Raw genomic sequence first — 24,032 nt, forward strand, 5'->3', positions numbered from 1 at the left:
CTCCGTCTCCAGCATCATGCTGTTGATTGTTGTAGGCCTGTCACAATGCATAAGTCACTAGCATTTTATAAAGGAAGAGTCATATAAAAGCTCTTGCCTTCTTGTGACTAAAAAGCACTTACTGAAGCACTTACACTTTTCCATACCTCACTGACTTATTGAATAAGATGGGGCCTACAGTGATTTATTTAATTCAATCTCTGATTTTCAAGTAAAATAACCAGGTGGTTTGGGAATAGGGTTGGCAGGTGAGCTGTGCTTGATAAGTGGGTGTTCATTAAAATGAAATCTGGTCTTCATCAGAATAATGAACTTGATAAATAAGATGTGCACAGCAAGTATAATAAAGGCTAACTAAGAAAACTCTGTGAAATTGATATTTCCTCTTCAAGCTCACTGTTTCAATGCTTCATTTTGGATGACCGATGAATTTTTCTGTGTTTCCATGTTTTAAGACTGCTTGTTCCTACATTTGTTTTTGTTTTAACCTGAGGTGTGATTTATTGGTTGTTGAAAAAGAAGGTTTTAATGTGTGTTATCCAAAACACATTTTTGGCTTTCTTCAAGGTGATTTTTGCTCACAGTGCAAAAAGGTAAAGCACTGGAGGTCATTTGGCTGAATGCACCAGCTACTCCTACAGGAATTCACAACTTTGAAATAGTCTGAAATTGAATAACAAACACCATTTTGGCCTTTACCACAACTTGGGTAGAAACTTGGTCTGATGAGTTATGCACAGGATCCACAGTGAAAAACAGTGTGTTGCTTTGGACCACGTTCTGTGCAGTTAAATTTAGAGTTAGTGTGCATGGTTCCATCACCACTTGGTTGAGGAGGTGAGTTTTCTTGTGGTATGGAATGCAGCCTGATCATCTATAAATTGTGCCTTTTCCTAAAACATTGAATAAACAAACCTTGGCTGCCTTAGATTATGTATTGTGGTATCAATTCTGTTTCTCACAATAAAGATGGAAGAACAATTTGTGAATACAGCAGTAGGGATGTGGTGGCAGTTATTAAGACTAATGTACAGAAGTACAGCTTCAAAATCAAGATGTGTGAAGCTGTTGACCAGACAATGTTCACTCTTCAGCTAAACGCAAATGAACAAACATCATTCATTTCTGAGGTCATCCTAATGATGCAGTACAGTCGGTAACAGAAAATCATTCAAAATCAAAGCTTATAGGAGTTATAAGCAGCTTGGCTGGTTTTTCTGGGTTAATTCTTCATTGTTAAATATGGTCTTAAGTGTTACAGCTGGATGCATGTCAAGGTATCAGCTTAAATCGCACTGAAATATCAGCAAAGAAAGGGAACCAGTTCTCAATTCAGAACAGTGAAATTCCCAGGCCTGATTTGCATATATCTCCGTGTAGAATGCACCATGTAACAATAGTAGGGTACTGGTAGAAGGAGTTTAGCTTTTGGTGATTTTAAAATATTTACACAAGAAGAAACTAAGCTGTACCAACCTTGCCTGTTGTGAATTTGCATGCTGTTCAGTTTGGATTTTATACTTTTAATTAATGGCAGTATGACTAGTTACTGTTTGAGTTGGTTACTAATTTTTAGTCATTAACTGTTTCATCTGATTATAATGTAGTATTAAGGAACGGTGAGGTATGTCGCAGATGATTTCAAGCTATGCCCAATATGTGGAATTAATGTTAGCATCAAGATATAAAAATAGATTTCCACAACTATTCAGTATGGAAGCTTTTAAACTAAAGAAACTGTTAATTTTTTATTATAGCTACATTTTCTGTGTCAGTTGGAGTCTTAAATGAATTTTGGCATAGAAGGATTGCAACCCTACTGCTTTGAAATGAGGGGTCAGTCATTCCTTACAGCCTTTGAACCGATAATCTCTAAAATACAGCAATCTTATGCATGTGATTGTAGTTTTGCTAAGGATTTTTATATTGCAGGAAAAGTAAGACTTGGAGGTTTCTGAATCCTGTGTGTTTCACAGTGTAATGACCTTTGTGGTAAGCAGTTACACTACAGCATTGAAGTCATTGACCTTGTTGAACAAAAGTGGCCTAAGTGGGCTGTCAGTGGGGAATTATTCAAACCTGGAACATTCAGGTGCTGGCCATTTGTTTGGCAAACAGCATTGTACAACATTGCATCTTCCTACACCCCTTCATGTCGAATGCCTCTCATCGTTTCTTTTTGTGGGTGTCACCCTGACAAGTGTTTCAACTTTTTGTCCAATGCCTTCGCTTTTAACTTGTCAGCCTACTTTCGTGCTGAGGAAACACTGCCTTGACTGCACTTCGGACAGTTCTCACAGATGCTGGGAAATTGCCGGCTTATAGGCTTTTGCACTGGGTCAAGCTTTAGAGAAAGGAGTTTCTCCAGCAGCTGTGAGTGATGTCTGGCAGGCGGCAGCATCAAGGCCACCCCCTTGTATTGAAGCTGCAGCTGTGTGTCCTTAAAATCGGCAAGTTTAAAAACCTGTGAGCATGTTTACTGTTATAGCAGTGCTTTATAAACTAATGCTAATATCTATTTAAAGCACTAGAACTGACCACTCTTCATGCAGGAATATAGAAAAAATGAATCTAAATAGATGTCTAGTTTTTGCTAATTTTTTATAACAAGCTTTTGAAAATATCATCAGTGTTTTAAGCAGCGTTTATGCCATCCATAACTGGATATATGCCCCAAGGGGTCTGTTACTGAAACATGATTAGCTTTTCTCCTCTTCATTTTTTGCCAGCTACAAAGTTATTCCCCATTGTTGTCAAAAGGTCTTGCTCAGTGAAGCAAAACACAGCATTTCTCGTTTTCTGTATCTATTGCATGTGGCTTCTTCCTGTGTTGAAGTTTAAAAGTGCTAACACTTACATTCAGGAAACAGGGAAAGTAGTTTTTGCCCTTTGCCAAATTAAAAAAAAAAACAGACAACCTTCAGCGTGTCCCAAGGCATCGTAGGCCTGTGTGTTGGCAGACGTTAATATTTTTCCCCTTGAAAAACAGTTTTGCCCATTGATTTAAATTTTAAAGCCAGAGAAATAACTTTTCACATTTCTTTCCAAGTGGAATGCCCCTGTTGGAACTGGAAGTGAATGCAGTGACCGGGATTAAGGATAATGTACTGTATGTAGATGCAGTTATTGATTAAATTAAAAGCTCTGTAAGCTGGCTTTAAAAGTTGATGTTACTATCACCACTTTCACACAAAAAGGGCTTCACTGACCATAAATGGCAACTTTGACAAATACTTTTCCATGCCTGAAAGCTTAAATCATTACGAGGCAATGAGTTCATTGCTAGCATAAAATCAAAAGTGTTTGTTTTAAAAAACAGAAGACATTCTAAAGATGATGTGCTGTGGAGCCTTTGGTGAAGCTCTTGGTTGGGGTAGGTGCTAGAGTCTTCACAATTTGGTAGCAAAGCATCTCTTTACTGAGGCTGATGTGTTTTTTTTAAACTAAACTATTGGTTTTGTTTTCAAAATGAATAAAAGAATCGGGCTTTGGTGTGTATCAAACATGACTTCACTATCCCTTTGAGATTTAAACAATTTAAACCCTCAGGCATTTTGATTTATAGGTGACGCGGCTTTATCACTTGCAAATACTTGGCGACTTAAATCGGTAGCCAGAACGATACAACACTACATTAATAAAGTGATTACTTTTCAGCCACTGATTTCCCTGTTTGCATTAGTCATTTCTTTTAAGCAATGTGAGAGGTCTGGGCCTCCACCTACATCAGGTCTGTATGCTCTATCATTTTCAAACTGCATTAATACCGTACAATGTACTGTACAACCATGTTGTGATGTTCTTTCCATTCTCTGGTGTAATAATGTTTTCAGCACCATGGAGAGAGCGAACCTTTTCCCTTAATGACATTCCAATGGAATACAAAACATGGTGTTGTTTGGCACTGTAGGTGTCATGAGCTGTTAATCTGTTTCACAGACTAAAAGATTTGTTCCAAAAGCTTAACACAAAGGTAACAAAAATGGATGCCAACAGAGGCCAAAGGCAGACGTTTCACCCGAGTAGTTATTATATTAAATATTCAAATCAAAGTTTATTTATCAAATGCACAACAATACAGCGTGTAGCAGTAGTTGCTGGCAATGAAATGTCTTTTCTGCGAGCTCACAAAAATCACAAAATTGAGGTTATGAAAATAAGTTTACATAATAATAGATGTAATAGAAATTTAATTAAACTCAATATGAGTAGAGCTGCTATGTGTCCATGGTGTATGCAATATATACAAGTAGTGCAGTTATGCTGAATACAGTGAAAACTGTGCGTCCATGTAGCCATTACAGGTGATTTGCTAAAGGAGCTGCAGGTTGGTTATTTAGCAGTCTTATTGCCTGGATGTAGAAGCTGTTCCGTAGTCTGTTGGACTTGGACCGAGTGCTTTGGTACCGTTTACCGAATGGTAGGAGGGAAAACAGTTTGTGACTGGGGTCCTTGAGAATGGACCTGGCCTTCTTGAGTAGCTGAGAAGATATCCTGGATGTTTGGTAGCTCACAGCCGGTAATGAGCTGCGCTGACTTCACCACCCTCTGTAGTACTTTGCGATCCCGGGCGGAGCAGTTCCCATACCAGGCAGTGATGCAACCAGTCAGGATGCTCTCAATAGTGTACCTGTAGAAGTTGGCCTAGATATGTGATGGCATGCCAAACCTCTTTAGCCTATGGAGAAAGAATAGGCGCTGCCGTGCTGTTTTGACAACGGTGTTGGTGTGGTGGGTCCAGGTTAAGTCCTCTGAGATTTTAACTCCCAGGAACTTAAAACTACTGACCCTCTCCACTGCAGTCCCACTGATGTAGATAGGTGTGTGATCTCCTCCCTGGTGTTTTCTATAGTCCACAATTATCTCCTTAGTCTTGCTGATGTTTAGAGAGAGGTTGTTCTCCTGGCACCATGCTGCCAGGGTTTGCTAGTGTATATTGATGCATCTGTCAGTGCTGTTCAGTCCTTTAACTACTTCTGGAACCCTGAAAAAATGTTCTTTCCCCAAAATGAGAAATATTTTTAGAGTATTTGAACTGTTGCTGATCTTTTAGTGTTTTTTTGTTTTGCACTTGCTCTGAAAGTTATCCTAGTATCAACCATACTAGGATAACGCACCCCCATAGTGGCTCATTAAAATGGATTTTAAGATCTTGATGTATTGCTTCCTCTTCGTAAACAGGATTACATGGCTGTTTCATATTTTCGTTTTCTGTATTCTATTTCATCTCATCAGTTATACTTATGTCTGATTTTTACTTGCTGGTCGGCCCTAAAGAGAATCAAATCATTTTGGGACAATACAAGGCAGAAGTCTTCGTAATGCCTTTAGCATTGACAAATATCCTCCCTATGGGCACAATTTTGGCCTTGAAGTTGGTGAAATTAGATTGACCCTGTTCGAAGCATTTCCACTGTTTCTACCAGCAAGGTTATGACCTCATTTTTCAGTATCTGCTGATGTATTTCTATGTCTGAAATTTCATTCAGGAGGAACAAAGTAGTTTGATGGCAAAACATGAAGCATCAAAGTGGAGGTGGCACTAACGCACCCATAGCTGGTTAAGCATGATTGTGCAATTTCTAAATATTGTCCTTAGGTCCAGAATCCAATAGAGTTTCAAAGCTTCTTTAAATTAAGTCCACAGAACAGAGTTGAGAAACTAGATTTTTTCTCAGAGGTGGATCATGGCAGGGCCATTTAGGTTACGCCATCGCACCATCTTGTACAGTAGGTCTTTAAATGGAGGTATTTTGACTCAAACTCCTCAAACTCATTGTTAGATGCGCAGTAGCAGCAGTGTGACCTTTTATAATAATTCATTTTTATGCATTGGGTCTATCTACTTTATTTACCATCGTGTACTAAAGTGCATGTGGCCTACAGTTAATCTAAACTTCCTGAAAACCTGCTACAATTTACACACTCAGTGAAATTAACACACTCAGTCTTTAAGTGGACAAGTATTGTTTCCAATGAAAGGCTTACTCAATATGAGTCTTCACTGTTAATTACAAGTGTGTAAATCATTGTTTTACACACACCCTTCTTTTGAACAAACTATTTAGTTTGTCCAAAATAGTTTCTGATTGCAGGATATGGGGTCAGTGAAGCAACACAATTGAGGGCTGTTTTTGAGTTGCACAAGCATACCATAGATATATTTAGGTATACTTTTGTGGCTGGTAGCATATTTTAATGTGCTGAATTATATTTTACTACTTTTAAAGTGGTGTACAAAAAGCTGATTTATTGACATTAACAAGTTCTTTACTACTAGGCATACAGTATGTCTTGGCACATTAAGGAGACTGCAGTTTGCTCACTGAAGACAGTGTCTTACTAGATTGAGGCTTAGGTTTGCTGTTTCACTTCAGAGCTAATCAATAATATGTTTGATTTCATTACAACATCACTGCCAAGATTTGGCAACACTGACCATATGCTGCCCATTACTGTGCTGTTAAATATTAATTTCCTCCTTGCATTAGGGTGGCAGGAGACTTGCACCTGCCCTGTGTTTATAGCAGATAGTTCTGTCTGGAGTCATTTTGGAAGTGCAGTACAACAATTCTAAATACTATTTCAAGAACAATTCTGTGAAAAGAAACCTTGCTGTTTCTTTAATATTGTACATTGAAGAAGAAAGGTCTTTTGTAGATGTACTTGTATTTGGTGGGAGGGAGAGGATTTTGCACAACACAAATACTAATACAATAGTACAAAAATACTATTGGCATCTGAGTGAATGCTGTGCTGCAGTCAGGCTGAATTGACCTTTTCTCCATTAGAATTAGGCAGTTTTCCAAACTTGTGCATCTTGAGTCACACCAGTTATGAGTCTTTGTAGTTTTTCCTTATCGACAATAATAATAATAATTGCTTACACTTATATAGCGCTATTTCTGGACACTCATCTCAAAGCGCTTTACAGGTAATGGGGACTCCCCTCCACCACCACCAATGTGCAGCATCCACCTGGATGATGCGACGGCAGCCATAGTGCACCAGAACGCTCACCACACATCAGCTATCAGTGGGGAGGAGAGCAGAGTAATGTAGCCAATTCATAGAGGGGGATTATTAGGAGGCCATGATTAGTAAGGGCCAATTGGAAATTTGGCCAGGACACCGGGGTTACACCCCTACTCTTTTCGAGAAGCGCCCTGGGATTTTTAATGACCACAGAGAGTCAGGACCTCGGTTTTACGTCTCATCCGAAGGACGGCGCCTGTTTACAGTATAGTGTCCCCGTCACTATACTGGGGCATTAGGACCCACATGGACTGCAGGGTGAGCGCCCCCTGCTGGCCCCACTAACACCTCTTCCAGCAGCAACCTTAGTTTTTCCCAGGAGGTCTCCCATCCAGGTACTGACCAGGCTCACACCTGCTTAGCTTCAGTGGGTTGCCAGTTGTGAGTTGCAGGGTGATATGGCTGCTGGAGAGCAGAGTAATGTAGCCAATTCATAGAGGGGGATTATTAGGAGGCCATGATTAGTAAGGGCCAATTGGAAATTTGGCCAGGACACCGGGGTTACACCCCTACTCTTTTCGAGAAGCGCCCTGGGATTTTTAATGACCACAGAGAGTCAGGACCTCGGTTTTACGTCTCATCCGAAGGACGGCGCCTGTTTACAGTATAGTGTCCCCGTCACTATACTGGGGCATTAGGACCCACATGGACTGCAGGGTGAGCGCCCCCTGCTGGCCCCACTAACACCTCTTCCAGCAGCAACCTTAGTTTTTCCCAGGAGGTCTCCCATCCAGGTACTGACCAGGCTCACACCTGCTTAGCTTCAGTGGGTTGCCAGTTGTGAGTTGCAGGGTGATATGGCTGCTGGCACAGCCATATCACCCTGCAACTCATATCACAATAAGCTTTCTGTCCCCTTAAGCTGTGAAAAGGAACTTTAGAATTTAGATGAAGTATAACACATGGTAGTCTATAGCCCAATTCTAGTTTGTGTAGCTTCTAAAAAATGCGGACATTAGAATGCAAGTCAGTATTTTGTATGTTGTAATATTCCATTGTGCCCAGAGATACAAAAGTTTGTCCTAACAAACATTTCCAATTTATCAACAAGATAAAGCCATTTTGTCCAGCCTTTTCCAGCCCTGTGAGCCCCATCTTGTCCAGTTTTAACCACGCAGTATTTGAAAAATCACTTTCAGACATTCGTTTCAGAACGAAGTACCAGAGGTCATGTTGCACACAGGACACGAGTAGTACTTCCAAAGAGCTCAAGGCTCCTTGAATGAAAAATAATATTGTTTCTTTAATCGCTTGTTTATTAAACAGGACTTGGGAGCCCATCAGTGACTGAGATAGACACCATCTCATGTTGAAATATTCAACGTTTATTTTACTTAGTCAGTCAGATACAGTAAGTAGCATCACTACATGTGCTAGGGTATGCAGTTTATTTTCAGGCAGGATATGCATGCCTTTGGGGATTTGAAAAGTTCAGTGGATGATTACTTATGTTACATGAATTGTTTATACCTTGGTGCTGCTTCTGCTCCTGAGGTCTTAGTTTTGATTCAGGACTGATGCCAGGGTCAGTAGTGATGAGTTTGAATGTTTACTCTGCATTTGCGGGGTTTTTTATTTGTGTAGTTTTTTGTCTGGTGTTGCCATTTTTTTGTGACCTTCCAGAGATGTCCTGACAAGGTGTATTGAATTTTTTGGGATGTTTGTGTCCCCTTTCTGGACCATCATCCCATCGGTAGTGCTATTCTGCTTTGTAAGCTGTTTTTCCAGGACAGGCTCTGGGATGCTACAGTTCTTTCCAGACATTAGAGGCTTTATGAATGATAGTGGATGGGTGAATGTTTGTACCTTTCTAATTGTGATATAGTTAAATGTAAGATAACTACACTGCACTGAGTCATGTGAAATAACAGGTTCCTGGAACCTACATGCATACTGTAACTTGAAATAAAGGAATTGCTGCACATTGCAGGAAGTGAGCTCATTAGATAGGTGATTGAACAGCCGCATATGATTATATCATTCCCTGCGGTGTCAGTTCATTATCTTTTTTTTTCCTTTAAGGGGAAATGTTCTCCATCTGCTTTAAGTGCAGGTCAGAGTAAATTTGATGACCTTTTAGAGTAAAGACACTCATTACCTGTATGCTTATTTGAAACTTTCAAGCCTGATTTTAATGTAGATCTTTCAGTAGTTTTGGAATGTGAGATGGGACATAAACTTTACAAATTGGGGTTAATTGTTTTTACATGGGTTAGATTTATGACTATTCAATAGCTACAACTTTTCAAGTGTCTCAAGCACTTGTCCTAATGTTTTTTTTCCTTATTGACAAAATGAGGGGAAACAGTTTCTTTCCTCTCGCTTTGAAAAATGTGTCCTGAGATGAAATGTTAAGATCACCTTATTATTCTTAAAACACTGTTTGTTAAAATATACCAATATGTGTGTGTTGTACAAACAATAATCCTAGTCTCTGGGACCTTAATGCCCTGAACATCAATGAAACTCAAATGTACAACAGCAGTCCCACTCTTGGGATTTGAACCCACAACCATTCAGTTCTGAATCCTGAACCCTAACCAATGCTCTGTCTGAGAATGTGGCTCATATTTTGCATACTTTAATAAATATTTACAGAATAGTTACAACAATACTAATATTGTGCTATTCTTGATTACGTCCACAGTATTTCCCTGGTTATTGCCAAGGATATTATGATGTGTAAACCATGAGGTAGCTTAAGTATATTAGCTGTTTGCCTTTGCCTTCAGCTTTTAACAGGCTATGTGGCTTTGGAATAATATGAAAAAAGTCTGAAAATAACAGGGCAGCTGATTGCAAACTGCTTGTGTAAAAGGAACATTAGTTTTCAATATGACAAATTTAATTCATCACCTTAAGGTATGTCGCCCCACTAAAGACCAGCGATTTCCTGAAGAGGCAGGATTTACAATAGGGCAGGAGAATAAAGCTGCAGATATTGCTGTTTCAAGCACTAAACTGGGTTGGAGGAAATGAGATTGTGAAGATCCCCAGGCAAAAGAGTGCGAGACATTTAATGGCATTTGTAGTTTTTGCTGGTCAGCCGTTTTTGATTGAGGTAAAAGTTGGATTCGCGTAGCTTTATGCGGATTCTTTTCCATGGCAAGGTCAATGTGGTGTTTCTGTTTGGCTGATACATTATATAAATTCCAAAAACCTTGAAGCCCACACAGTTTCAGACTACCCATTTTCTAAGGGTCATGAGGGAGCTAGAGCCCATAACAGCATGCAACAGGCACAAGGCAGGGTACAACCTGAATGGGATGCCCCCCAATCTAGGGCACACAGACACAAATGTGCACACAGGGCCTACTTTTCCAAAAAGACAGTTAACCTACCAGTCTGTCTTTGGAATGTAGGAGGAAATCTGAGCGGGGAGACCATACAGACGGCAAGACTAACCACTGAGCCACCCAGTCTTAGACTTTATCCTTCCAATTAGTTTTCTCAGGTGAACGCATCCTATAAATAACATTTTGTTATAAATGTACCTACAAACCAACTATAGGTACAGCACTTGAACTGAATTCATATTGAATCTCTTTTAATACTGAACTGCTCATACACTGGGTATTGGTACTGTATCTCTCAAACCTTGATCGATGTACTTTTTTTAATGAAGTGTCTTTCAAGACAAGTCATGCAGAGTGCTGGATGTACGAATCTGGATGTGAAAAGTTTAGAGGTGATCTTTTATTTATGGATGAGCACTTGTCTTTAGTGGAAGTATCTAGTTTTATTAAGAGGGAAATGTGAATAGGAGCAGATCTACTAAAGCCAATTGGGAGGTGTGTTTATCAATCTGTTATTGGAACTGAATCTTTTAGCAGAAGTCTAGGAGGATAATATCATGTGACTGGACTTTGAAAAAAATCAATTACAGTACGAAATGTTCTTCTTACCTAGAGGTAAGGCTTACCCTTAGGCTGCAGTGGTTAAAATATCGACTTAAAACTGGACTGTTCTGTGTTCAGTGTCCAGTTGGGATTTTTTTTGCTCCACTGAAGTTCCCAGTAATAAAGTTACAGTGGCAGTTAACTCCCTTATTGCCATTGTGATAGACTGTGCCTTCATGGTAAAGGAGTGCAATAGGAAATAGCTGAATTGCACTATATCTTGTAACAAAGATGTCTTAAACCTGTATTAACTCGGCCAGGCCATTGCGAAACTTTTGCTAAAGGCTGTGATAAGATAAGATGGAGGAAATTCTGAAATGACATACTTTAATAACCTTTGCACAACAAACAACTGTTTGGCAAATTACAGGTCTACTTCCATCAGTTCCAGTTTTAGTGGTTCAATCACCACATAATAAAGGGAAGAAACAATCTTACATCAGAGACAACAGCACCAAATTTGAGTGCCCTTGCTGTTTTGAAAACCGCAATTTCATTTTATACCATTCAATTAATATCTTACTGACCTTACTACTACTCATACAAGCTCCAGGTAGGGGTGAGGATTTTGCTTGCTTCCAGTCTGAAATTGGAGTCATCTACCATTCTTCATCATGGAGATCTTCCAGCAGCTTTAGGAGAATTAGCACTAACAAGAACAATGTACTGTAGCTCTCACCATTAGAACTGCAAGTTCATAAGTGCTATACTTATACTACTGGTGGATGCAGAAGAGGCTCAAACTGAGTATGTCTGCACTAGGCCAACCCTGGCCTAATTGAGAACAATGAAATGAATGAAATATATAAGTAGAATACTAGCTAGCTGTTAACCAGTTTTGAAGAACAATTTAATAATGTAATAAACAAGAACAGGAAGCACACATTTTACAACTATAACATTTTAACATTGAAAGTAAGAAATAGGAACATTAGTAACAATTAACATGATCTCTGTTACTGTTATGGCAAATCAAACGTACAAATTACGGCATTAAAACCTTTGTAGAAAGGAATTACAGAAATAAATATGAAATTAAGTAGTAATTAAAGTGTACTTTGGAATAAGGGAGGTGACATCAGTAAGGCCGAGCAGATGGGAAAGTTTTATAAAAGGAACATTCTATAAATCAGTTCACCCAGAAGGCAAAACCATGAATTACATTTTCATATGATAGTAGTTGACCGAGTGCATGGCTGATGCTGATGATGGCCAGTCCACTGCTCTTGTGCCACGGCTGACCTCACATTTGTTGTAATCAACTTGAGCTCTGAAAACCTCCCCTCTCTTCCTGCCGCTGTCACTGGGTGAGTGACTGCAAGCCGAAGGGCTACAGGTTGAGTTAACAATATCCCCAAATATTGAAATATAGGAGAAACCACATGTAGATTACATATAATCGCTAAACTCTTTTGTACTGTACATTTGCTTTTGCTTGGCCAGACAGTGCCAGTTTTTAGCCAAGCGACCCACATGGCATGTATAGTATATGACTGCTGGAAATTTGAATCTTTTAACTTCTAGTAAAACACCTCAAGTCCTCAAATAGTAGTTTGTTATCCATATTATGCATTATTACAGTGATTTGATTTGCCTTTCCTCTTCTTGAGGTTTTGAGATCACTTATCCTGCTCTTCTTTTTTTGTGCTTCAGAAACCACATACTCGATTACGATTGGTCATTTTTTTCCCATTAGGATAATCCACAGGAGCAACAGCAAACCCACTAGAGGGAATTTTTTCTCACATTTGAACGTGCCGATTAAACAAATGTTCCATTGCTCATTGAGGGGAGCTTCTGGGACCCTTGGGGCTCTAGGCAGTCTCCTAGGACCAGGGCCAGCCCTGAGAGCAGGATTTTCCAACTAAGCTTGTTTCGTGGAAGATTTAGTGGTTTCTGTTTTTTTCCCCAACTGTGCCATTGCAAAAGTGGTCTAATTTTTTAATGAAATAACAGTTTAGATTAATCAGCTGTAAAATATCTTGAAGGAAAGACTGTAATTTTAGTAAAATGGTTAATTGACTACATAGATTAGAGCAAACACTACAAGACTTTTTGAGTCTTTAGGAATTTGTAATATGTAGCCTGCTGTGCTCATCATTACTGGTTGAGCTTCTTGAAAGCCTACCCCACCCCTTAACATTTTTTAAAATGATAGGATTAATTTGTGGGTAGTGGTACTCTTTAACTCTGTCCCCTATTTCCAATACGAGCACTCCCATCCACTTCTAGAAGTCAGGCACTTTGGAGGTGGGTGCAGTGTTTGTCAAGAGACATTCATATCTATTCTGGAAAGCTTTTAAAGTCTCTTCAGGAAGTAAATATATGTGAAAATGGAAATATAAACACTGAAACTCCCTGCAATACCACATTTTTACCTTGGTCCTTTTAATATCTATTTAAATCCACTTCTGTCTCCCTGCTAATTGTGGTGTCCTCTGGCATGAGCCATAATCCTTCTGCAGTTTGGGGTGATGCAAGGTTAAAAAAATGGGAATTGGAAACTGCAAAATGTAGATGGGTTGGGACGTATTCCACTCTGGAACTGAGTAGGAACTGACTGGAACTAAGTAGCGGCATGAGTAGGCCAATCATTTGCAAGCGTTTTTCTTCATTTCGCAATGCTCAAGTCTTTCAAGTCCTTGCACGTTTCTCTTGCTGATTTGCTCAAATTCTGAGTCATGGTTAAGTCTGGCATGTGCTTAACTTTCCAAAGCCTGCACTGCTATGAAAAGAGGTTTCTCTTAGTGATTAACTTGTTTTTTTTGATAGCCAGTCTTGCTTGTTCTCTTTTGTAATACACAACAGTGGAAGAACTAACATTATTTTTGTTATTAAGCTGTATTGCTTACCTAATTTTTAATAATAGTTTCTCAGATTAAGTCTATTTTATGGTAGTTTGTTCTAAGGCGATTAAAATTGCTTCTGTAGTCAGTGATTCAAAGATAAATGGAGACTAATACAGGCCTAGGTCTAGGTATTCTACACTTTTCAGGTCTGAAGCATTATCTCTAATATTGTTTATGTAGAGGATACATAAATGATTCTGTCCTGATCTTTTCTCTGCAGAAAATTGTATATGGGGAACTTGTTTTCAATGTGAGGTGGAAGCCATCTGTTTATTATTATGCCTGCATATGACCGTGAAACACAAAAGCACTACATCTGAAAGTAAAAAGTCTAGTAGAAGGTAAAACAACAATCTGTGTCTGCTTTGCATTTCAAAAGCATGTGACGTCATTGTGCAATGTCGACTTGTATAAACATGAAGTCTGCTATAGGCATTTTCACAGACTTGCCTGAATTTCAGTACTCGCTACTCAAAAAACTGTATAAAGCCCTACTAGTGCTGGAACTTAAAACGCAAGTAAAAACGTGTTAGAACGAGAAAGGTTAGATCTTATAATGCTATGGTCAATCATCTTACCACACGTAATTGTTTTCTTGCTTTATACCCACAGTGACTTATTCAAGTTTTCTTCTAGTTTCTTAACATTATTTACCCCTGAATTTTTAAACTAATTTCAAACCCTTGTTCCAGAGATGTAGTGGTGATGCAGTAAATGACTGAGTACACACTGATGGATTCTTTTTATGGTGTCTAGAGATGCCAACGTCACTTGGAGAAGCTCCCAATGTAAAGGATTTACATGTAACGTCCAAAAAGCAGAGAGAGGTTTATTGCACGAGGGATGTCAAATATGAAAATTTGATTGCACTGCACTTGCACTTTTTCATATTTTATGTTACAGCATGGAACCCATGATGTATTTAACTGAGAATTTTTGCCACTTGTCAACACAAAGTAACTCTGTAATGTCAAAGTAAAACAAAAATCCAGACAATTTACTAAATTAATTAAAAATAAAAAAACTAAATAATTGAATGCATAAGATTTCACCTCTTTGACACACCTAAATTACTGTACCTCTGAAGTAACCAACTCTCTTCTCCAAGTGACATAATTACTTGACTGGAGTCAACCTGTGTACAGTTGAAGTGTTTCACATGATTTCAGAATAAATGCACTAAGTGGGGAAGCTCCTAGACACAGGTGTATTTCCAAGGAAACACTAAAGCATGAAGACCAAGGAACATTTCAAGAAGATTCGAGACAAGGTTCTTGAAAAATACCAGTCAGGGCAAGGATATACAAACATTTCCAAGGCACTGAATATACCTCGAAGCACAGTGAAGTCCATTAAATAAAAAGGTGAGAAAATATGGAACAACTGTGAATCTGCCCAGAACTGGCCGTCCTCAAAAACGGAGTGTCTGGGCAAGCAGAGCCGTAGTAAGGGAGGCCACCAAGAGTCCTACGGCAACTCTAAAGGAGTTACAGTCCTCCATGACAGAGATGGGAGAAGCTGCATGAGACAACAGTAGCACACACACTTCATAATTTTTGTACGGAAGGGTGGCAAGAAGAAAGCCTTTGTTGGGGAAAAAAAACTTTTATCGCATCTCGCCTGGAGTTTGCCCAAAGGCATGCGAGAGACTCAACAATTTGGAGGAAGATTGTATTCTAAATTTAACTTTGAACTTTGTTTGGCGCAAACCTAACACAGTACATCACACTGAGAACACCATCCCTACAGCGAAGCATGGTTGTGGCAGCATCATGCTTTTGAGGGATGCTTCTCTGCCGCAGGGACTGGAAAACCCATAAAGATAGAAGGAAAAATGGATGGAGCTACGTCCAAAAGAAATCCTGGAGGAAAACGTGCTGCAATTCCTCAAGAGCACTGGGACTTAGAAGATGATTCATCTTCCAGCAGGACAATGATCCGAAACATACAGCAAAAGCCACACTGAAGTGGCTGAAAACCGAAAAGGTTAAAGTCCTAGAGTGGCTCAGTCAAAGCCCAGACCTCAATCCAATTGAGCATCTGTGGAATGACTGTTGTCATTGCTGTTCACAAATGGTCCCCATCCACTCTGATGGAGCAATTCTGCCAAGAAGAAAATTCTTCAAGATGTGCAACGCTGATAGACTTATCCAAAGAGACTCACAGCTGTAATTGCTGCCAAAGGTGGTCTTACCAAGTATTAACTCTAGGGGGGTGAATACTTATGCATTCAATTATTTTCTGTTTTTTAAATTAATTTAGTCAAATGTCTGGATTTTTTTTTCACTTTGACATTATAGAGTACTTTGTGTTGATGAGTTGCCAGAATTTTCATTTAAATACACTCTGGTTCCATGCTGTAACCTAAATAAAATGTGAAGAAGTCCAAGTGGGTGTAGACCCCTCACAGGCACTGTAGATTTATAATACTATATTAATATAAGAAAGCTTCTTTCTGTTCTTACATCTGCATTTATTTTACCAATTAGACATATTGCTTATATTCCATCACCAGAGTGTTGCTAGCTGTGCTGCTTTGTTAGTCACACTGAGTGACTCAACCACCTGTGCTGACACCTATTTTCTCCCAAGTTGCAAACACATTCTCAGTCACTTTACTCTACATTTTGCCCCAGCAATTGTTTTCCATCTGCTGCAGGCTCATTTTAATTAATCTTGCTTTTTCATGTGCATAGTTTTTGCTGAATGTTAAGTGTCGGTAGCATTTTGGTGCGCTCTTTAGGTTGAAATGAAGTACAAAGGCTCTATGATTGCAGTTATTACTTCAGAACAATGAAGCATGTAATAACCTGTTGACTTTTCTGAACATGGAGTGGAAAAATGCCTTGCATCTTGAGTGTAATTGATGGATTTCTGATTTTGTATAATGCATTTTGTAGTGGTATCTTCAAACATGTTTAGAAGTTTAAATTGGGAAAATGGTTTCATCTTTAAAGAAATCATAATGGTGCTGTGATATACGCTGATATGCGAAATCTGATATACACTGTTAAAAGTGATGGCTGTTCACTGTAAGTGCAGTTTACTATGAAATGTTGTGATCAGATTTATTTAAGTAATGAAGAATTCTGTGCAATAGAATTAAAGGGTTCTAAATTACAAGTTTGATTTCTTCCAAACTAAGATGGATTAATAGTCACAACTGTTGTAATGGAAAACTAGCGAAGGCTTAAATTGTTAATAAAACATTGTAACTGCTAAATGTGGCTCAGATTTTAATTCCTTTGTACATTTGGGGAAACAAAGTTTAACTTGGAGCTGTATGTTTTGTTTTTACTTATGAAGAGATTACTCTGTATTTTTTCATTTAACAACATACTGATAGGGGGCAATGATCTTGGACATATATAGTGAATTTATATAACCAGGTGTGTTCATATTTAAAAAGCCTATATATATATACTGTATTCATGTATGTTTATCTTGAAACAAGGTGAGTTGCCCTTCTTCCCTCTTGTCAGGACTTCACTAAAATCTAATCTTCAAGACTGCATCTCTTACAATGTCCAAACTTAACCCACTGAGGCTTTGGTTTGGAAATCCTGGTCTGGGGGAGGGTAAGCACCACCTGTTAGTCCACCAACGCCTTTTATAGCAGCAGGTTTGCATCACCCAACTACCTGTGATGTCCTGGTCTATGGCGTTACATGGTTTCTACAGCCAGAAATGCTCAATTTTGCTTTACTTTTCCAATTAGATTGGGGTGTAATTTGGGGTGTATTAGATTGTTTCATGTATTATTTTTCTTCAGCATTCAAAATAAGAAATAAAAGAGCATTTTAGAATAATGAAACAAAAAACAAAGATTCTAAGCTGATTGTAAAGAAAATTACCTAATTATAATCAAATCTGTTGGCTGCTTACTTTGACCCTAAGGGAATTAAATAATTTCATTTTCAGTTGCTCCTGGTAGATATACAGGCTTCATTAAACGTGAAGCTGTTTTTTGTTTTGTTTTTTACAGTCCAACAAAAATTGTCGATGTTTTATGATGCATGTTTTCTAGCTTGCAGGACAACATCTGACAATTACATTAATGAGCCACCATTGTCTCCAGTGCAGTTCTTCAGCTGAAGCGTGTGCTTAAAGAGTGGGTTGTTTAAACCCAAAAGGAGTCTTGTTTTTCTTTTCAAGTCCTGTAATCAGTTTTGTCAGCAGCGTGATGTTTTTTCTTATGAACCTTGTGGGTCAGCACGTGATGTAATAAGCAATGAACAGACCCCTGGATGTAACATGCCACCTCTTTTTACATGAAAGCAATGGCTTATTCTGGAGGAGGGGGTTTATTTTGTCAACACATTGCTTTGCTTCTGAGCCCTTCTGGAGGTCTTATGGGCCCATAACAGCTTTCCTGACTCACAGCTGATCAACACAAACTGTTCTAAAGAGCTAGAGAAAGAGAGCTCACAACAGAGGATAGACTGTAAGAAATCTCCTGGGACTATGTACATACATCAAACACTGTGACCAAAAAAAAATTGAGAGATGAATTGCATTTGCTTTTGGATTTTATCTACTGATGAATTTTGCCATGCCTGTTTGTAGCCAGTTTTGTTTTTCCCCAACGTCCTATTGTAGTGCAGAAGAACTGTGCTTTTATAATTAGCCTCTCCACTACAAGCTTGTGTTTTACACTGTGCAGTGCTCTGTATAAGTAGGTTGTGTTGGTCCCACACAAAACCATGTGTACCTGGACTGTAATAGGTAAATGCAGGTGTGCAGGGTATATCTGTTATACGTGTCTGATGGCGACCTGCTAATATGTGATTAGGGCTTATTGGCCATCATGGATGATTTGAAGTAAATGTGTCTGTGTCCTTACATCCTGCATCACTGAAGCTTATCCTGCCTGCTGTGTGGCTTATCAGTTAGTAAGATGGATGTACCAGCTGCTAGGTTATAAGAGGTGTGGAGGAAAGAAAGGAGCTAAAAAAACTGAACCTGTAAGAAATCGAATAGTAAATTGTGCAGCCTTTACAATACCACTTCACAAATGCATCATGGGAGATATGGCTGCTATAGCTGTGTCCTGGGCACTGTAATGAAGCTGGCGGCTTTGGCACATCTGTCCAAAGAAGGGAGGGGGGAAGGTTAAGGTCTCCCGAGAGTTCTAGACTCATGAGATTCAGCCTCATGATTTAGAAATAAAAAAAAAACACATTTGGAAATGTATTGGACAAATAAAAGGGCAGATTTGTATAGCACTAATATGAAGGGTTTAGAAGTTTTTTATGCAAAAGAAAGTATATGGCACTCTCCACCCTCCCTCTGGAACAATTTCCAAAATGCTGACCTGGCAAGGTGACCAGGGCTACTGTGCAATTGGAGGTGCTCTCCCTAGAATTAGATGTCAGGACCCCAGATTAGCTTAGGGTCATTGAAGGTCCCATGGCACCGGTTTCTTTAATGCCTTAAATGTGGTGGCACGAAGGGTGTTAACCCTGATATTCTTAGTCGAATTTAGCCAAGACATAACCACTGAATTGAGGCATGTAGCTCATAGTAAAAGACTGAACACTCTGGCCCGTCTAGAAGTACCACTTTATTTCATTAGATGAAGTGTTTTTTTTTCCCCTTTTTTCTATTAGCTGCTGTGTAGTGGAACTGCTGGTGTAGAATGGCTGGTTGTGGATGAAGTGCCAACCTCACTTTTCTTGTAAAACACATTTGGATCTTTGTAGGATTGGTGCTGGGAGGATTAATTAAGGTTCTGTTCCAAAATGCTCTGCAGAACAAATATAAGTGCTCCTTAAGAGAAGTCATGTATCTGATGTGAACCATTTGTGCTCAGAAATACAGGAAATGCAAATATGGCTGAATCCCATATGGCCTTTGGGTAGCATCAGATGACAGAAGTCTTATTTTAATTTGTTAGTTTGCAAGCCCACTTTACAACTCTGAAAGATGGGGACTGGCTAATGAAATTTTAGGAGCAGTTCATCCCATTTTTTCTTTCAGCAGAGCTGTGGTAGATTAGTTTGTAAAAAAAAGCTTGAGCTGTAACTCAGCACTGTTTTCAGACTGTCATGCCTTGTTTTAGTTGTAATCTTATGTAGGTTCGGCTTTGCATTGCAAAAATGCTTTCAACTCATTAAGTAATAACATTAAAAATCAAATCGAGAACTAGAGTTCCTTAATGTTCATTTAGTTCTTATGGTTGAATGTGTATTCTCTTTTATAGCGTAAAAGCTGATACGTGGTCATCTTTAATTCCCCATTCATAATACTAACATGCCCTCTGAACTCCAAAACCATATTAAATTAACAGGTCTGTTCAAAATCTATCTGGTGTCTTTGCTGTAGCTTAAGGAGCAACATTCTGGGTAAAACCAAATTATAGTCAGCAGACCTGGAAAAGAATGTGATTATGATTTTATTTTTGTTAATCATCCATTTTTAAAAAGAGGTTTTGATATACTGATTCCCTTTGAAAATGGAATATGACAGTCATTTAACATTATCCTGTTTCTTGCAGCTTCAGTTCAAGCATGGGTAACCATGTAGGAAAGCGTGACCCTCAGCCTGCAATGACTGGACAGGTAAGAACCTTTTCCGTTGTTAACTGTTTGAGGGGAACTATGAAGCACTGGAGACCTCAGGGGACAAAAAGCTCTTGTTTATTGTAAAGTTATTGTACGTTACTTCTAAAATATGTGAAGAATAGATTGGTTATTGCCCTTTGCCTGTAGGAAATAGTGGTGTGTGTTGGGGAAAAGAAATCCCACACCACTGGAATTTAATCCAGTAAGAAACGGATTGTCCTTAAAATAGTTGGGGAAATTCTGTCCATTTAAAAAAAAATGTCCTTGAATGTTAGGAGACCTACCAGATGTTTTTAGAGTTCTATAAGCCAAGAAGTCCTTAAACATAAGAATTCATAGCCCAAAGAAAATGATATCGAGCAAACGTTACGCGTGTGGTTTTAGAAGTTACTTTCATCAACATTGTGTCCTGTGGTGTGAATGACATCTTTGATAGCTCTTTAACACTGGGCTGAATTGACTAACCAATAGATTGTTTACTGATTTATGCTGCAATGACTAAGGGTTTGAAATTATGCAGAGAAAGATTAAATTACTTTAATCCCAGTTTTGTTATAATCTAGATTGTCTTGTGCCCTGTGAAATATAAATAGCCTTAGCAATGAAAATTGGCAAATCCTCTATAAATCCCTGATTAATTCCAGACTTAAGGCTGTCTCGTAAATCTCATACAAGGGACAGTAGTCGGTGTTTAAAAGATTTATTGGGAGCAGGAATGCTCAGTGCTACAGTTTTATCAGCAATGCAGTATAGTAGTGGATTCAGGAAACATTTTTGTATGAAATACAGTAACTTGTTCTACTAAGTTCTTTACTTTAATCCTTTTTTAAATTGTTGTTTCTGTTTCAAGGAAAATAATTTCTGAGAACTGTCCTTTGCTATCAATCATAGTCCTTTTCCTCCCAGATTTTAGGTATGCCAGATTGCTTCTGATCACTGGGGTTAACACCCCAATTTACATTCCAGGCCGTGGGATTTTTAATAACCAGCAGTTAGGATCTCGGTTTACAATTTTGCCAATAATTACCTTACTGGGGCATTGGTTTTGAAATGGATCAAGTACAATAGTACAGACTTGTAGCTTTTAATTAGAATTTTCCTAAACTAAACTTGTACAAAGGGTAAAGTGTGATGTAAACATTTCCAAATGTTCCATTGTGATAATACATGAATTGCACACTTAACACTGAAAAGGCTAGAGGCTGAGGAAACTTGGCTGTGATTGATAGAGTGAAGATGTCTCGCTTTTCTAGGGAACATTTGTTTTTTCCAGGAACTCTTAATTTAGAATTATATTTCATAACCACGTGTTACTGTTTTCTTTGTAACCATTCTACCAAAAGGGGTACTGCTTACTCTGTTACTTATTCTGTGTGACCTTAGTTGAAGTCTCCCCTTGTGAGCCAACTGTATGGTACATGAAATAAGGTGATCAAACAGCTGATTTTAGTTCTTGTTCTCCCCCATTGAAATTTCTATGAAATTGTCTTGTGTAATAAGGTGTTCTGGTTGACAAAAGACCAAATAATTCAATGGAATGTGATAGCTTTTGGTAAAATGGACTATATTGAACAAGTTCGAAAGATCATTTTAAGATGTATATTATATCAATTGGATTTCATATTTGCTCCTATGGTTGGTTTAACAGGTAGACATTGAAAGCACATTTAAAGACTGCTTCCATGCATTGAATGACTTTCCTGCATTGACTGACCTGAGAGAATCCACTGTACCTGTGTTTTGGGCTATCTGGCCTCATGCAGTTTCTGATAAGCAGATATTCAAACAGAAGCTTAGTTGCGCTACAGTAGACCATTGTACGCAGTTTGATAGTTTATCGGCCATGGGCGCAGTATTGTTCACAAGTGAGTCCAGTCTTGCCTGTGCCGGGAGCAACACTTCTGTGTTGGCTGCTGGAGATATATGCTCTTGAAACCGTGTAGGAATAATCATTTCTGATTTGTTGTTTAGGTCGGTCATTTTGCTATTTTTTCCCCTTCGATGTAAAAGTTTTTGGAGCTGGTGATTGCACAAACAGTCCTGATAATAACTTGCAGGGAAATAGGAGTTTTATAAGCATAGGCATGAAACGCATACTGGTGTGTGCGTGTTGTCGTTAAGCCTGCTTTCACTTCCATTCGTTTTACAAAGTGCCTCATTTTTTATAGAAAGGGTGACTTATTCAGAAAAAAGACAGATCTGCCTGTTTCTCGGCTTGTGTTAGAAGCAGGATGTGAGAGGCAGCATGGTTACAGATGGGTTCATTTTCTCAGCTTGAGTGCTTAAGGCTGATTGACGTGTTTGTTTTTCACATTTCCAGTCCTTATTACAGAGGCAGCTTAGCACACGGCAAACAACTACCTGTGCAAATAATGGAACACAGCGCTGTGGATCACAGACTAACCTCAGGAAACATCTGCTCATCAATTTATCATTAGAAACAAATTTTCTGTGTCTCGTTACGGACGAGAGCACAGCTAGATGTACAAAAAGCACTGCAACCTCAAATGCAAAGAATAAAAGTGAAAATCACCGACAATTTCTCAGAGAGGATTAAATTGAACCTTTTGTGATGCACAGGGAGGTGCTATGTATGCACTCTTGGCAAGATGGTGATCCTCTGTGGCCTCAAGACATCAATTAAAAAATTTGCGAAAAGTAATTTTAGAATGTTGTGTTGATGCAAAATAGAGAAAGGGAAAATAATTCAATAATTCAAGGCCATAAAATCTAAATAAATATACTGATTTGGGGTTATTAGGTTTGAAATTAACTTTATTCATGGCAAGTAATAACTTCACATCCAGATTTTCCATTTTAAAATTACTATAATTTTTGCAGTTTTTTATGGTGTTATTATGCTCGTCTTGGACTGACATTGCCTTAGATAGATAATACTTTATTAATCCCGTAGGGAAATTGATGTGTTACAGCAGTCCAGCCCAAGACAAGCAAAATAGACATCAGAATAGTTATAAAACAAAAGACAACAAAATAAATAAACATAAATAAATACATAGATGTGTGCAAAATAGTCACTGTAAAAACAATAAAATATGTGCATAGGTTTATACAGACTGATTTCCAAAAAGTACAATGGAGTAAACATGCTGTCCTTAGAGGAGCAAATGAAGGGCTAACAGATATGCTAATGAATTATAACTATGAAGTAACAGGTTTTTAACAGTGATTTCACAGTGGCTCTTTTTGCCCCAGATGTTTTTTAGGGCTTAATTGGACAAAAGTTCAAGGGTGGTTTAGCTTCCCAGCTGTAATAGGTCTCAAATGGGAGTAATTGCATGAAGCTCTGCTCATTCTGCTGGTCTACCTCCCATTTGCTTGATGTGTGCTCTATTCCACACCTTGGATGCTAGGGATTAGGAACATCCAGAACATGCAAGCAGAAATAAGTCATTTAAATTCGGGCTCACAGGGGAGCCAGGGTGTAAGGCAGAATACGCCCTTGATGAGATGCCAGTCCATTGCAGCACACATGCAGAGACAAAATATTCACGCACGCACGCACGCACGCACGCAACACGTTTTGCAGAGCCACATTATCCTACCAGTATGTCTTCAGACTGTGGGAGGACACCGGACCACTTGGTGAAAACCCACTTAAACGTGCAAAGAACATACAAACTCCACACAGATAGCTCCTCAGGTCTGGAATTGAACCCAGGGTC

At 38.8% G+C, this 24,032-nt stretch overlaps 1 protein-coding gene across 1 annotated transcript in view; it reads left to right on the forward strand.

Annotated features, from left to right (window-relative positions):
- mbpa (myelin basic protein a) overlaps positions 1–24,032 on the forward strand; it is a 101,431-nt gene that overhangs the window by 2,674 nt on the left and 74,725 nt on the right. Inside the window, 1 exon segment of the mRNA XM_015357146.2 lies at positions 20,280–20,343. Within this exon segment, the coding sequence (XP_015212632.1) occupies positions 20,293–20,343 (51 nt within the window). The 5' untranslated portion in view covers positions 20,280–20,292.

The sequence above is a fragment of the Lepisosteus oculatus genome, chromosome 10 (genome assembly GCF_040954835.1).
Source record: "Lepisosteus oculatus isolate fLepOcu1 chromosome 10, fLepOcu1.hap2, whole genome shotgun sequence".
NCBI classification, from domain to species: domain Eukaryota; kingdom Metazoa; phylum Chordata; class Actinopteri; order Semionotiformes; family Lepisosteidae; genus Lepisosteus; species Lepisosteus oculatus.